This window comes from Cryptomeria japonica, chromosome 4 (genome assembly GCF_030272615.1).
Source record: "Cryptomeria japonica chromosome 4, Sugi_1.0, whole genome shotgun sequence".
Classification (NCBI taxonomy): Eukaryota; Viridiplantae; Streptophyta; class Pinopsida; order Cupressales; family Cupressaceae; genus Cryptomeria; species Cryptomeria japonica.
The window spans coordinates 546,712,394-546,727,072 of record NC_081408.1 but is presented as its reverse complement, the minus strand read 5'-3'; the positions used below and the strand labels follow the sequence as shown (position 1 = coordinate 546,727,072).

Here is a 14,679-nt window from a genome sequence, read left to right as displayed (position 1 = left end):
TGACCACAAAGTGGTTTGGGTTTTCAAGACTAAGTGGAAATGTTCTTTAGCAAATTGGACCTTTTGCCATGAAGTGGAAGTCAGTCCATGCAGGTCGGAGTTTTGAGATCCAACTTGAAGTCATCAGCCAACATGAGTATAACTTGCTCACTCAACATTTCAATGTGTTTTCCAGTCACTCAAAGCAACTTCACCAAGTATAAGACAATAATAACTTCAAAACATTAAGCACTCACCTCAATCAACATCCAACGTCACCAAATTAAGGACCTTTTCAGTCTGATTAGACTAATGACAAGCAATTGGAAGTACTTGTGAGCTGTTCGGGGATTTAGGCACCAAGTGGAAGTGCTTGTAGAGGCTGGTCGGAGTTTCCAAGGGTCACTGACAGTAAGGTGGGGATTTAGGGGGTCACTATCAGTAACCGCACTTGTTCAATTTTTATTGCAGCACTCACTTCATCCACTCTAAAGGGCTCTCCATTCACCTCATCTCTACAAGGCTTCTTCATCATTTCTAATGCCTCGACTACCCTCTCATCAAGCATTCCACTTTTGTTTGACAGTTCTCCACTTCTTAGACTCAACACTTAATTTCTGACCTTAAAGGTGCATGATGATGAGGATCAAATGGAATGATCATCACAAATTGTTCATTTCCTAAGCCTTTAGAGCTAACTAACTCAATGCCATTTAAAGACTCGCGCGAGTCACTCGCCAGGACTTGGCGAGCCCTAGGATTCGCCAAGTCCTCAATCCTCGCCAAGTCCTCAATCTATATGAGGAACAATCAATAGGGCTCCTTTAGCAATATGAATCCTAATCTATTTTTTTTTGGTGCTAATTGTGATGGATGAAAATGGGATCGGGTAGGCAAAGACCTAATCCCACTCCGATTCATATATGGGAATACGAAAGAGCCTAAGGAATTGATTCACTTTGTCTAACTCTTGTGAAAGAGAGTCAAAGAATACTTTTAATGTTTCTATTCCTTTGTTGATATGAAAGGGAATGTGCTCAATGTAAGATGCAAACTAACTAAGCTAGTAGAAGTAATGAGATCAACTAGAATAACATTCGGATACAAAAATGAAACAAAGACATAGAGTATAAATCTAAGAGAGGAATTCTGATGTGCACATGATATTGAAATTTGAGCCTGAATCGATAGGACCAGTGCATTGGGCGTTCTAGTCCCTAAGGCTGTATTGGGCCAAAAACTGGAAATCTGCAAATTGAAGTGATCTGAAGCCTGACTGCCAAAATCTACACCTGATTAGGGAGGACCAGGGTGATGGGCGCTTCGGTCCTCGAGATCTGGGGCCAAATTCTAGAAATGGGTCTATGACAGATTGCTGAGATCTCCCAGAAATTGCCCTCTGACAGAAACTTGTACTTGTGCTTGCAAGCTGGAAAATGGTGTGTTTGTGGCTATATAGGGTTTTGCCTTAGTCAAACACCTTGTTTTGGTGATTTCCACCTTCGCAAATAGCCAATTAAGTATTGAAAAGTGTATACGCCCTAGAATCTCATGTGTATGTAAGATTCCTATGAGCTTGTTAGTTAACAAATTTGTCTTCCCAAAGTAATTATAAGAAAAACTCAATATGGCCAACATGAAAGACAAATAAGAAGCTAACTGTTGGAGAGATTACTAATGAAATCATCAATCTTCCTCTGAATTTTAGAGGTACAACTCTCTCATATGATCTAATTCTAATTTTCTGGGTAAGCTTTTAACCAGAAAGCAGGAAAGGAAAACTAACACTCATTCATCACCATGATATGAATGTAATTATGAATTTAGAAAGAAAAGGAAATTGAGATAAATAACACAAAGTTCACTCACTCAGTGCTCACAATAGATAATCAGGGAAAATGATCAAAGTTCCCTTTTAGATGACATGATTACTTCCAGACTCAAAGTTCTCATAATAATCACACTCACAATCTAATATGACAGACGAAAAATATGAAGAATGATTGCAGATCACAAAGTATATGACAATCAAAAGGAAACTTAGTGGAATGCAAAGATTCAAAAATTTCCTTTATTTTCTTAACACATTCAAAGAGTTCAAAGGGTCTACATCTGTACATAAAGATTATGCTTCCAAAGGAAAACCCACTGCCATCTCTCCATTACAAAGTTGGAACAAAAATGCTTCCTTCTGATCGAGTCTCACTCATATGACAAAGCATAAGGTGGATCAGAATCCGCCTCTCCATAATCTATTAATTACATATTTAAAGACTCTCCAATCAGAACAAAAATAAAATTTAAATTAACAGATAAAAGAATATAATTAAAATTTAATTAAGTTAATGAATGGTCAAAAGACATGAAATGAAAAGTTGTGACTCCCTCAAATATGAGATATAAAAGGGAGAAGGGAACCTCATTTGAGAGGGAGAGGAGAGAGATGGGAAGAAGGAAGGGAGCATTTAAATTGAGGAAATAGTAATGGAAGAAGAAAAGGAATGGGAAATAGATAAGGAAGTGGCTGCACTCTTTCAAAAGGGTGCTAATTGTGAAAGGTTGTGTCTCTTGCCAAAAGGCATACATGATGAAGAGGTATGACCTCTCCCTCATATTGGGAGATATAAAGGGAAGAAGGTTAGTTTGAGGAAGAGATCCAAGTGAGGTCAGTTTGGACAATAATATATTATTTTCATAGGCAGCAATGAAAAGTGGTGACTAAATTCTTATGAAAGGTGGTGCCTCAATCCCTATGAAAAGTAGTCTCTTTTACCAATAAAGTATATTGAAAAGATCATTCGACTTAGAGCATAGGGAAGAACAACTAAGAACAAGAGAGCAGATCGAAATATGCAAGATCTATCTTGTTCCACAATTGGTAAAAGATATCGCTAACTCCAATTCGCTGCATGAAATTCTATGCACTAATACAATACCCACATCTATGTATTTAGCACCATGAATATTGAACAATAGTAATAATATGATTTCCAATTTTGCAACAATTAATCATGCTAGGGTAGGAAAGGGAGTGCAAGGAGGGGGGATGATGTACAAGCCTCGCTAGGTACTTGACCTCATGAGAATGGTTAAGGACCACATGAGGCCAAGGGGGACAGAGATTCTGCTCTTGGGCCTAGGGTCAAGTTAAGGGCACCCTATTGCAGTCTCCCCTACGAATCCTATATTAGTCAATTGTTGAGGTGAACTAGATGGGATTCTCAATCATAAGAGGAGAGAAAGATGGCATGGTAGAGGGGAACGACGTATAAGCTCCACTACGTACACCACATCATGTGCATGGTTAATGACCACATGAGGCCAAGGGGAACAAAGTTTCCGCTCTTGGGCCTAGGGTAGGGGATAATTAAGGCACCTTATCATGTCCCTCCCGTCTCAACCCTCATTATGGTTGAAACCCACATAATCATTTAGATTTGTGTTATATCTTTTCTTAACCCTAGAAATGGATGTATTACATGGATTAAATCTATATTATTATCTGACTTAGTTGCAGGTTTCCAAGACAGACTTATCTCATCTTATTCTTGGGTGAGAATTATATCTCTAACCATATTACATTCTATGTCTCATTTGGATTTGTGACTTTAAGGCAAAATATAAGGTAATCCTGAAAGGGGACATTACATATTCCAAAATTCTGATTATTTATCTAGGATGGAGTATTTTTTTGCCATTTTTGTGACCTGTTGTAAATTCTCAAAATCCATATGAATAATTCAATAAAGTGGTTGATTTTGGAACTACTATTAGATTGCTTTTTTTTAAGAAACGGTACAATTCTATATTCTTACCATTTCTCTGCCACTCATGATTCTCATTGAACTCTACTAGGTTTTAACACTGAAATCTAGATCGTTTGACTTGTTACCTACCTCATGTTGTCTATCATTTTATAATACTTTACTTTTACACATTGTATATCTATACAGAAAGTATGTTCTATCTTTTCATTCGGTGGAAGTCTTCTCTTTGTTCTATAAGCATGAGGCTATGATGTGCCATTCATGTAATGCAATCTGTTAGTTGTTCCCAAATTGCATATTAATTTTAAGATCAGTAACTTGCTAATGGTTGGTTATTGTCTCTGTTTTAGAGAATTATGTGCCTTTATATTCTAAACCAATCTCTGGCTTCTGTTCTTAAAATTGTTTAGCTGGTTTAGTTGAATCTGAATTGTATCTGAAGCTGTGGAAGTTATTTACATTCTTATGAAAAAAGCATTTCTTACTTAAAGCGTTAAAACTTAAAATTATATTTTTATGTAGTCGTTGAGACTGCTCCAAGTTTATAAATTCCCCCTCATGCATGTTCTCACAGGATTCCAGGGTATATTTTCTGTGCTTTTCTTTTCACTCCCAAGTTCCCAAAGGATAAATTGTCCACCATACATAATAAACGATTTTATCAGTTTGTCTAGGGGGGTGTACTGTGCCAAAATTGACTTGCACCTGAGATGGGTGTGCGTGTGAAATGAACCCATTTCCACATCCTAGACATACGGGATGCATCCAAATGCAGTACGTACTTTACCCTTATTAATGTTGGGAAAGGTGTGTTGTACACCTTTCATAATTTATAATAATAATGCTAATAATGTAAAAATAAATATTTAATTGTTGTGTATCTTAAAGATGTGGACATCACAATAGGTTAAGAATTTTTTTGGGTCACTTGTATGTTATATGTAACATTGAGATAAATATTTAATATTTGTCATATTGGGAAAATATTTAATATTGCCAAAGCTTAGGGGAAAACTCAGTACCAAAAAGATGATGTTTTGTAAGCTCATGGTTTATGTAACACCACTTGATGGTTTTGTGTAAGTTTGTTTCTATGAAAGCAAGCACACAAGTAATTGTTGAGGTTAGCTTGTGTAACCTTTGACTTGTTGGCTAAGGTTAGATTGAGCATCTCTTGTAGGATGCATATTTGAATAGAAGAAGCATGGATTGGAATGTGTGGCTACATTGTTTTCATTTGCTTGTTCACATGGAGGAATTAAACTAGGGTGCTTGATACTTAAAGAACCTTGCATGGGGACTTTGCAAGTGTATTGTAATCTTGTGCTTGAGATAATACATTGAGTTGTGTGAGTTCTTTTGGAGGCTGGGTTTTTCCCTTGAAAGGATTTGGTGTCATCTTGTTGTATGTTTGCTATTTGGATTCTGAATACTTCTTTTTCATATTTTTCTCTCAAAAGAGTTGTGTGGAAATGTATATTATTGCTGCAAATTTCTTTTCAATCAGAAAGCTGAAAAAATTAAAAGATGTTAAATCTAATATTAAAAGAAATGTGAAATCATAAAAAACTAAAATTGAAACATAAACCATGAAGCAAAAGGGTCAGATGACAAACCTGCCTTCATATTGTATATATTATCATTCTATTCATCAACTTAACGATTATGCTCCATTGCCATTCTTCTCTACATATCACCCACTGCATACAATGTTTTTTCAGCGAACAGTAAACAAACTCAGATTGATTGCATTTTGACTTCCAGCCAAAAAAGGTTATCAGCCAGCAAAGAGATTAACTTCTCGAGTCATGAATCTTATACTACTTTTTGTTAAAGCATGATGTCGTATGATCGCTACAATTACATGATCTGTAATTTTTTTTTTTGATGGAGGTCCAGACCTGCGAGCACGACAGCCCAGCAAGGGAATGAAGCCTGTTAGCTGCCAGACCAGCGAGGGCCTTCACAAAGTATTTTTTGCCACCCGATACGGGGGCACGAGCCAATAGGTTGAACCTCTTTGGCTAAGAGCCAAGGACTGAGGGGTATCCATTCTGCCAAATTCGCTCGGAGCACGATCCCGGCCTCATCCCTTGTGATGTCGGAGCCTTGAACTCAGCAAGACTTGATCCCTGGTGGGCTCATTTGGAGCCATTCAACTTCACTAGTAGACCAAAGGCCCATTGACATGATCTGTAATTTTGATTTACATGTAATTACAAACCGTTCTTAAACACTTATGCCTATTATCAAATTATGTTAAGTTTGTAATTTGGTTCATGAGGTCTTTGATGCATAAATTACTAATAATATATGGTATTTTATATTTGATTTGATGTTTACGATGTTTCATGATCTTATGTTTCAAATTTTAGCTTGATGTACCCAAAATTTGAGAGTCTGTACTGTGTGCACCATCTCTGCTTGCATATCCCCTCTCCCTCACAACTATGTACCCCCTGCACCCCAAGTTTTGTGGGTTCCCGCATGGTGTTGTTTGCCTGTACCATGCATATCCATACAAGTTTACAACTTTGGTGGTTTTTACATGATATAGAAAAGGTAAACATGGTTGTCCGAAAGTGAGAATGTGCTTTATCTAGTATTATCTGCTGAATATAGGTCCAAGGATGGGTGTTCAATTTTCAAGTGTACATAAATTGTATTATTCATTAATTCTATAAAATTTCTGATGTTCAATGTCAAACTGGTCAGTCTAGAATCTAGATCAGCCTTGTGTTCTTTGTGCATAAACATTCAATACACTGACTACACATTCCTTTTTGCAGAGAAAATATTCGTTTGTGTGTGATTGGAGACTTAGCTGTTCTAACAAAGTCCTTGCAAACATCAATTGTAGAAGTAGAAGAGATGACAAAGAATAATTCTCGTCTAAATCTTATTATTGCTCTAAGTTACAGTGGTCGAAATGACATAGTACAAGCCTGTCGGCGACTTGCTAGACAAGTAGAGGATGGCAATCTCAAGTCCACTGATATTACAGAATCGCTGTTTGAGAAAGAATTGGAAACAAGCTGTGTGGGAGATTTTGGGAGCCCTGATTTGCTAATCCGTACAAGTGGTGAGCAGAGGCTCAGTAATTTCTTACTATGGCAATTGGCATATACTGAACTCTATTTTGATGATTCTTTCTGGCCTGAATTTGGAGAAGCTCAATACGCTGAAGCTTTACGCTCTTTTCAGCGTCGACATAGACGATTTGGGAAGCGTGTTTGTAACAAAACAAATGGCACTATAAATTTCTAATATATCATGCAATCTTAGGTTTGTATAATTAGATTTCATTCTTTGCTTTTGGAATGAGCAGTATTATTTGAATGCCATACGAAATCTTCAATCCTTTTTGTGCATTCTACAAGGTGTTAAGTGTTAACAAAGATTCAAAGTTTCAAACTATTCTTCGTCTTTGTCAATTACAACTTTCTGCATAAACATTTCCTACATATTGTTATTGTGTAATGATTTTACATTTTTATTAGCTTTTGAGGAAGGAATATTTGTCCATACATTTCCTGTTGTTCCTTGTGGTTTGATAAGCAGTTGTCATCAAAGCACATTCCCCTGTTTCAAGGAATCCATGTAGAGTGAAACATGCAAATGCTGCTTCATATTAATACCATTGTCTTTATCACGGTCCCTTGAATCCGAGAAATGAATGAAATCCATAGACTATCTTTAAAGATTGAGATGGAGTATTTTATTTTCAATCATGCAGAAAGTTATGAAATCAAAGGAAGTTCACATGGTACCCTTGAAAGAAATGAAGCCAGAGGTGTGTAGCTCTTTTAGGTATTCCTTTTAAAATTGGTACTTACTGAGAGAGTATATCTTTAATGCTTTCCCCCCTTTTATGTACCATTAACCATTTGTATTTCTTATTTGTGCGAAGTGACACCCAAACAATATTGATAGTAAGAAGAATATGAGAGTCTGTTTCCGTAGGACTGTTAGAAAAGGAAACTGACCAATTAATAGTTGCATTTTAGAAGTATGCTCGACATGGTAACTTTCGTTCAGAATGCTAAAGAAGAATATGTGGCAGTTGCTACTCAGCTAAGAGTATATCGTCTATGCTTTCCCCCATTTTGATGCAACATTAGTCATTTATTCATATTTGGGCAAAGTGACATATAGGTGATATTGACATTCAGAAGAATATGCGAGTTTCTTTGATTAGGACTGTTAGAAAATTACTCTAGCCAATTAATAGTTCGCTATTCAGAGGTCTATTTGACAGAATAACTTTCAATTGTATTGCTAGAGAAGAAATCTAGTGCAAACTCTTGACCACAATCCAGTGGCCTCGTCACTAATTCATTTGACCTGTGATTAACTAGGGCAACAATTCATCTTCAGCAATTATTTTAAGAGTCAACCATGTGATTGCCTCGGATTTGACTCCGAGTCTGCATGGAATATAAAATAGCTTGGGGAACTGGGACATATATCTATTTTTATTCAACTAATACTTTTTGTGTTGGCATTTAGATTTTTAAGCCTTAAGTTACATATTTTTTTTAGTTGGGCCAGGTATGGCTATAATATATATGTGTCTCTTTCTGATTCATCTTGCCCTTTTGTACATCAAAAGATTATATTGATAGAGCTTAGTCTATTTTAAGATGATTCGATGGTATCATGATTCATAACTATTTACTAACCCTATTTCATGATTATATGAGATATGATGATGACTATTTTAGTGCTTGTTTGTTGTGACTGTCTTCTACTGTAGTTGTGATAGGGATGATGTCATACAACTCATTCGTGAGCACGACATGATGTTGCGATTCCCTCTCACTTGTCTGTTTATTTCATGATATATGTTGTTGCACATGTATTGGTGGTGACAGGTTTGCAATTACCAGACAGACTCCACTTGGCTTTGCAGGTCTAAGCATGTCTTCATCCCAATGACAAGTTAACCGGAGATACATGAAATCTCATTTACACTCTAGGCTTAAGTTGATATCCTTGTTAGTCTAGAAACTTGTGTTGAGTCGTCTTGTGGTATTTTGTGTTACCCTGTGTTGGGTTGTTTTGAGGGTCGTGATTATTGGTTGATTTAATTATTAATTAATCAATTGATTTATACAGTTTAATAATGTTAAATTAAATTAATGGATTTACATAGTTTATAATAATAAACTAAATAAATGGTTGATATTAACATTTAGTATTATTGAGATTATTATTTAGGAATCATTATTAATATTTATTGGATTATATTTAATTAATGATTTTATATCATTATAATTTATTATTCTTTATTTATTATTTAATTAGTTTATTAATTGAGTATTTTAGAAATCCATTTATATAGTTGAGACTTCAATATTAATTAGGGTATTTATTTATACACCCTTGGTTATTTTATTAATTGGCTTTTATATTAAATTGTGCCCATGGTTTAAATTGTTATTGGTTGTTTATATTATTTTTATTATTTCCTTTTTTACTTATTGGCTTAATCAAATATTATATTATATTCTTTACCTACCCTATTTTATGATTGGATGAGTATATTGGGTAAGTTAATTAAATATTAATAAATTATATTAAATTGTGCCCATGGTTTAAATTGTTATTGGTTGTTTATATTATTTTTATTATTATTTTTTTTACTTATTGGGTTAATCAAATATTATATTATATTCTTTACCTACCCTATTTTATGATTGGATGAGTATATTGGGTAAGTTAATTAAATATTATTTTATTAATATTTTCTTTGGCAATTGGAAAGGGTTGGTAAGAAATGTTTTAATTGATTGTTCTCATCGGTCGACATATTTCTATAGTTTTGATATGATTTTCTATTTATTGAGTTTTCTATCCATTCTTAGGGGTTAGCCCGTGGAAGAATTTTTGGAATAATATTGCTTGATTTATATGTATATATTTTCTACGAATTTGGATTGTGGAGATTTGGCTTGGCTTGGATTTTTGGATTGTTGGTTGTTGCGTTTCATCGGCCTTCTCAGTCCATTTTCCAGGTTAGAGAATTAAATCCCTCGTGCATTTTATTTTCGGAAGGATTGTTTGCATTGTGTTTGTGGGAAGATTATCGGGTATTAAATTAATAATTTGGGATTACTATATTGGTTGTGCTTTTGTTCTCTGGGTTGTAATTTTGAAACTAGCATTTTCTTGTGGTTGTGTATTGTCGTGAGCTTGTTATTTTGTTGGAACTATGTCTTGGGTCTTTGGTGTAATTGTTGTTGATGATGTGTGTGGAGGTTGTCTTTGTCTTTACCTTCTAATTATTGCAAAATATATTGTGTTGTGAATTTGGATGTTCTTAGACCATGTTGTATTAATCTCTGTGCGTTGCTAGAGACAATTTTCTATTTGTGGGCGAGCCATATCTACCTTGATTAATTTATCTCCTTTATTGGCCTATAATATGTTTGCTTGGAATACGACATAATACCTCGTGTCTTCGTTATGAGGATTGTTTTCAGAATCTTATGTCATAGTCGTAATTTGATTTCCAAATTTCTGAGTCTTGCTTTGTGTATGTGTTGAATTGTTGTTCGAATGCACTAATTCATCATATGCATTGTTGTATCATTCATACGTGTAGTTTTTTGAGGTATATGCGCTAATATCTCCTATGTATGCGCTACTTGGTATGGTGAATGCGCTAGACTATGCCTTGGAGGTGTTGTATCATTTAGCAAATGTACTATTTTATAGTGTTTAAGCTTTGTTGAATGCGCCATATGCACTAAATTTTTTAGTGAATGCACTACTTTGCCGAGCAAAAGCACTAAACTGCCTTATCTATCTTTTGTGATAGTTTTGGAACTTTCTGAGTTGATTTTCCAATTTTGTGTTTTTCTAGAGGTCGTTATCTGTTGATTTTAGAATTCCTAAGTTGTCCCAAGACTGTTTTATTAACTGAATTGGATTACTTGTGATTATTTACGCGGGCTCATGTTGGTTGTATACTTAATATGGTGGATTTGATTGCTTACTTCTTATGAGGCTGTTATGAATACATTTGTTGTCATTTATCTATTTTAGAACTTTGGATTACCAGGTTATACATGTTGTAGAGAGCCCTTGGTCATGTTATATTATGTTTGTATGTGTTGTGACCTTGAGGTCTAGGTGCATGTTAGGGGGAATGGGCTTCCAAGTGAGTGATTAGGGTTGTGGGGAGTAGACAATCAAGTTACCCGGGGTCCAAGCTGCCAGAATATCTCATTGGGAGTTTACCTTGTAATCAAGTGATAATCTGATTAGATAATAATTCTTTGAGGGTTGGGTAGAAATAGTTCATCTTTTAATAAAGATAAAGAATGGGCATGGTGGTCCCAATTCCTTGCCTTGGGGTGGCAATTTGAGATAGGATTGGGAAGGCCTTGGTGACCCAATTAAGCTGATCTCCCTTACTCCTTCAAGGTTGAGATGACTCCACATGAGCATCTTGGATGTCGGGACAGGTGCCCAGGTTCCCATTTTGATTGCATGCAATAACACTCTTTCCCTACATGTAAGTCCTAGCTCCTTGAGTCTTGATTTGATATGTTGTCTCTGGAGGTTTTAGGTCTTATGTTTATATTGAGCCTTGATTTAGCCGCGTGATGTGCGAAGTGTTATCCCTTGGTTATTAGGTGTCAACCTAGATCTAGAGTGTTGTGGGATCTTGTGTCATCTCCTAGCACCGGGGGGGGGGGGGGGGAGGATTGGGGGTGGTGGTTCCTTATGGTTCCACATGGTCGGGTGGTTTGATGGTTCCATTGGGATGTTCTTCATTGGATGCTCTTGTGCATAGATGTGTATTCTTCTCTCTTCAACTATGGATGGATACTTGTCGCAGATGGATGTATATGTTTCATATGGCATATGTATGTGTAGAATTCATGATGTAAATGTATTTGTAATTGAGAGCTATGCGTCTTGATGTAAAGGTTGATGTATATATAATGGTAGATGATGAATTAGGTTATGATCATAGTTTTGTAGAACATATAGATGTGTCTTATTGTATCTTAGGTAATGCTCTTTAATGGAATTGGTTCTATGAATATGTGTTAGTGTTATGTGAATGACTATGATGATTAAGGAATGGTTTAGTAATGTGGTAATTAATATTGAAAATGGATTAACAATGTTAGATGTTGAATAAGTAATCGGGTTTAGGAACATTTAGTATTGGTGCTCTTAAAATGAATCTTGGGGGTCTAATGAGATTTGCATTATTAATGGATGTATTCATGATAGTTAGAATAGTGAAGGTATTTTATGTATGCATGAAAGAGAAATGTTAGTTGAGTTAGAATGCATTAGATTATGGTAGCAATTGTGATGTTGTAAGTAATGGCATTGAGATACCCTAGGGAGGATTAATTGTAGAGTTGTGTTTATTTTTGCTTGTGTATATCGCTTCTGTGTTATGGTCATGATGAATATGTGTATATCTTGTTAATGGATGTTAAATGCATATGAGTAGATGGTTGTACATGTATTAGGAGATGTTCTAATTTTTTTTAATCTCATATTGCATGTTAGGTTTATTTCTCTAGGGTATTTTGGCGAGCATTACAACGTGATTTTAATAACTAGTGGGGGCAAAGAGTGGAGATCTCAGTGGGGTTGAGGGATACCACCCCTCATGGAGGTTTGTGGGAGACACTCCCAATGAGGTCGAGAGGTGATGCCTTCAACATGTTCTCTGTCATGATAGATAACAGAGTTGAGGAGTAGAGCTCTCTCCATGAAACCCAAAAAAAGGCCTTTGAAACCACAAAAACTTTCATGTTGCATGCCATTTTCACTATTTACATCAATATCCAGCCACAACAAAAATAAAATGATCTATATTTGCAGGCACCAACCCACTGGAAACACTAATCCCCATTTATAGAATATGAAGGCACCACAACCTACCATGGATGCCAATCTCCACAATTGAGCACTAATTCAACAAGGGAGACCAATATCTTCTTTTAGGAGGCACCAACCTCTTATGTGAATTTTCACCTTTTGGATGTTGCTTCTTCAACGAATGATAAACATTTCTCAACATTTTCACACTTGACAAAATTGACTCTATTAAATCTGCTATGCCTCAAATTTGTTATGCATTAAAATTTTCTTTTCTTTGTATTCAAATGATAAAACATTTTCACACACCATACTTACGAACGTGTTTTACCTTTTTATACCCCTTAGGATACTAAAATTATTACATAAAACACATAGGTCAGCCTTATATAATCAAATCATAATAATAAAATTCCATGAGTTGGTCTAAAGTACACCTCTTTTAAAATATTAAAATTACATGAGTTGACCAAACAATTGAAGCCAATATAACAAACAATTATCTAAAATTTGACATCACCAACCTTTGTCATCAATGACAACATTTCCAACAATCTCACTCTAACATCAATGGCCATATTCCCAACAACTTCTCTCGTTGATGAAAAACATACTTTGACATCAATGCCAATATTTCCAACAATATCCCCCTTTATCATTGATGACAACATTGCAAAGAATTAATCTATCAATACAACAAGAACATAGTACTCTCTCTTTTTGCAGTGCTCCCCCTTTCTTTAACTCTCCTCTTTGACATCAATGCCAAAGAGATGTCCAATACTCTCATAGAGAATCTCCCCCTTTTAATAATTCTTCTTTTTGACGTCAATCTCCCTTTTCCTATAATTATCCCTCTTTTTGAAATTCACTAGTTGAGATTGCTTTGAGTTGTCTTCTAAAAGCATATCATCGAGAAATCTATAGGGTTGAAACATAATACAATCATTCACTCCCTCTGAAATTGTACTTCTCCCAAATTTTGCCCGAGATACTCCAACTTAACATGTTGTTTAATTGCCTTAATGTATTTCAATGTTTGCTTCATCTAGAGAGCATGAAAATGTTACTATTGTACTCTGCCTCTGCCATGTATATTGCCTCTACAACATGAGCTTGTGTACAACATGACACCACTGCTATCATCAAACATTACTTGCCCAATTTGCATCTATATTTGTTGCTAGAGTGAAATCTTCACATCTTGGATACCATAAGCCATAGTCCAATGTGCCTTAAGATATTTGAATATTCTTTAGAATGCTTGCACACGAGTTTTTTTCTTGAAAACATGCCACCAAGCTTATTGCTTGCATAATGTCTTGCTTTGATGTCGTCGCATATACTAGGTTGCCAAATATTGACCTGCACAGTGTTTGATTATCAAAATTTGATATGGCCCATTCTTTTGTGCATAACTAGCTTTCATCTGTTTGTCCTATATGACATCTTTCTCCCTCATTCTCATTGAGGCTGTATAGGTTATTTGCTATTGCATTTTCCTCTACAACTAATTTTCTTGTACTTTCCTTTCTAATCTAACAATTTTGCGCATGAAATGTGAGGTTGTATCCTTGATCACACATTTGACTAACACTAAGAAGATTATGCTTCAAATCTTCAACATGCAAGATATTTTTTGTTTTTGTCTTACCATTATTTAGGCTAAGAGTACCTTTTCCATATATCCTCCTTGTAGCATTCTCTCCAAGTGTCACAATGCTTCCATCTACTTCCTTCAAAATGAGAAACTTTCTCTTGTCCCTTGTCATGTGGTTTGAGCATCTATTGTCAATGTACCATTTTTTCCCTTCATTCTAGGCATTAAATGTAGTTTGCACAAGCATAAACTTCTCTTCTACTATTTTCTTTGCTCCTACTTCATTTTCCAAACTTTTGCAGGTTCATCCACTTTCCTATTTTGACTAGGAGGCTCCCACAAAATCACTTCTATATAAGCATGCTATATGACCAAGGTTGTTGCACTTATAACACATGATATTGTAATCCAACAAAGGAGCAAACAAGTTGTAGTTTCTATTTAAGAACCCTAAAAGAATTTAATTTTTGTGCAACG

General features: G+C 35.4%; 1 protein-coding gene across 2 annotated transcripts in view; it reads left to right on the top strand.

The window, feature by feature from the left end:
- LOC131034997 (dehydrodolichyl diphosphate synthase 2) overlaps window positions 1–7,275 on the top strand; it is a 106,608-nt gene extending 99,333 nt beyond the window's left edge. For both annotated transcript variants that reach the window (XM_057966629.2, XM_057966628.2), the window contains one exon: window positions 6,536–7,275. In XM_057966629.2, coding sequence (XP_057822612.1) covers window positions 6,536–7,013 — 478 coding nt within the window. In that variant the 3' untranslated portion in view covers window positions 7,014–7,275. The remainder of the gene's footprint in view (window positions 1–6,535) is intronic.
- Window positions 7,276–14,679: the final 7,404 nt, after the last annotated feature.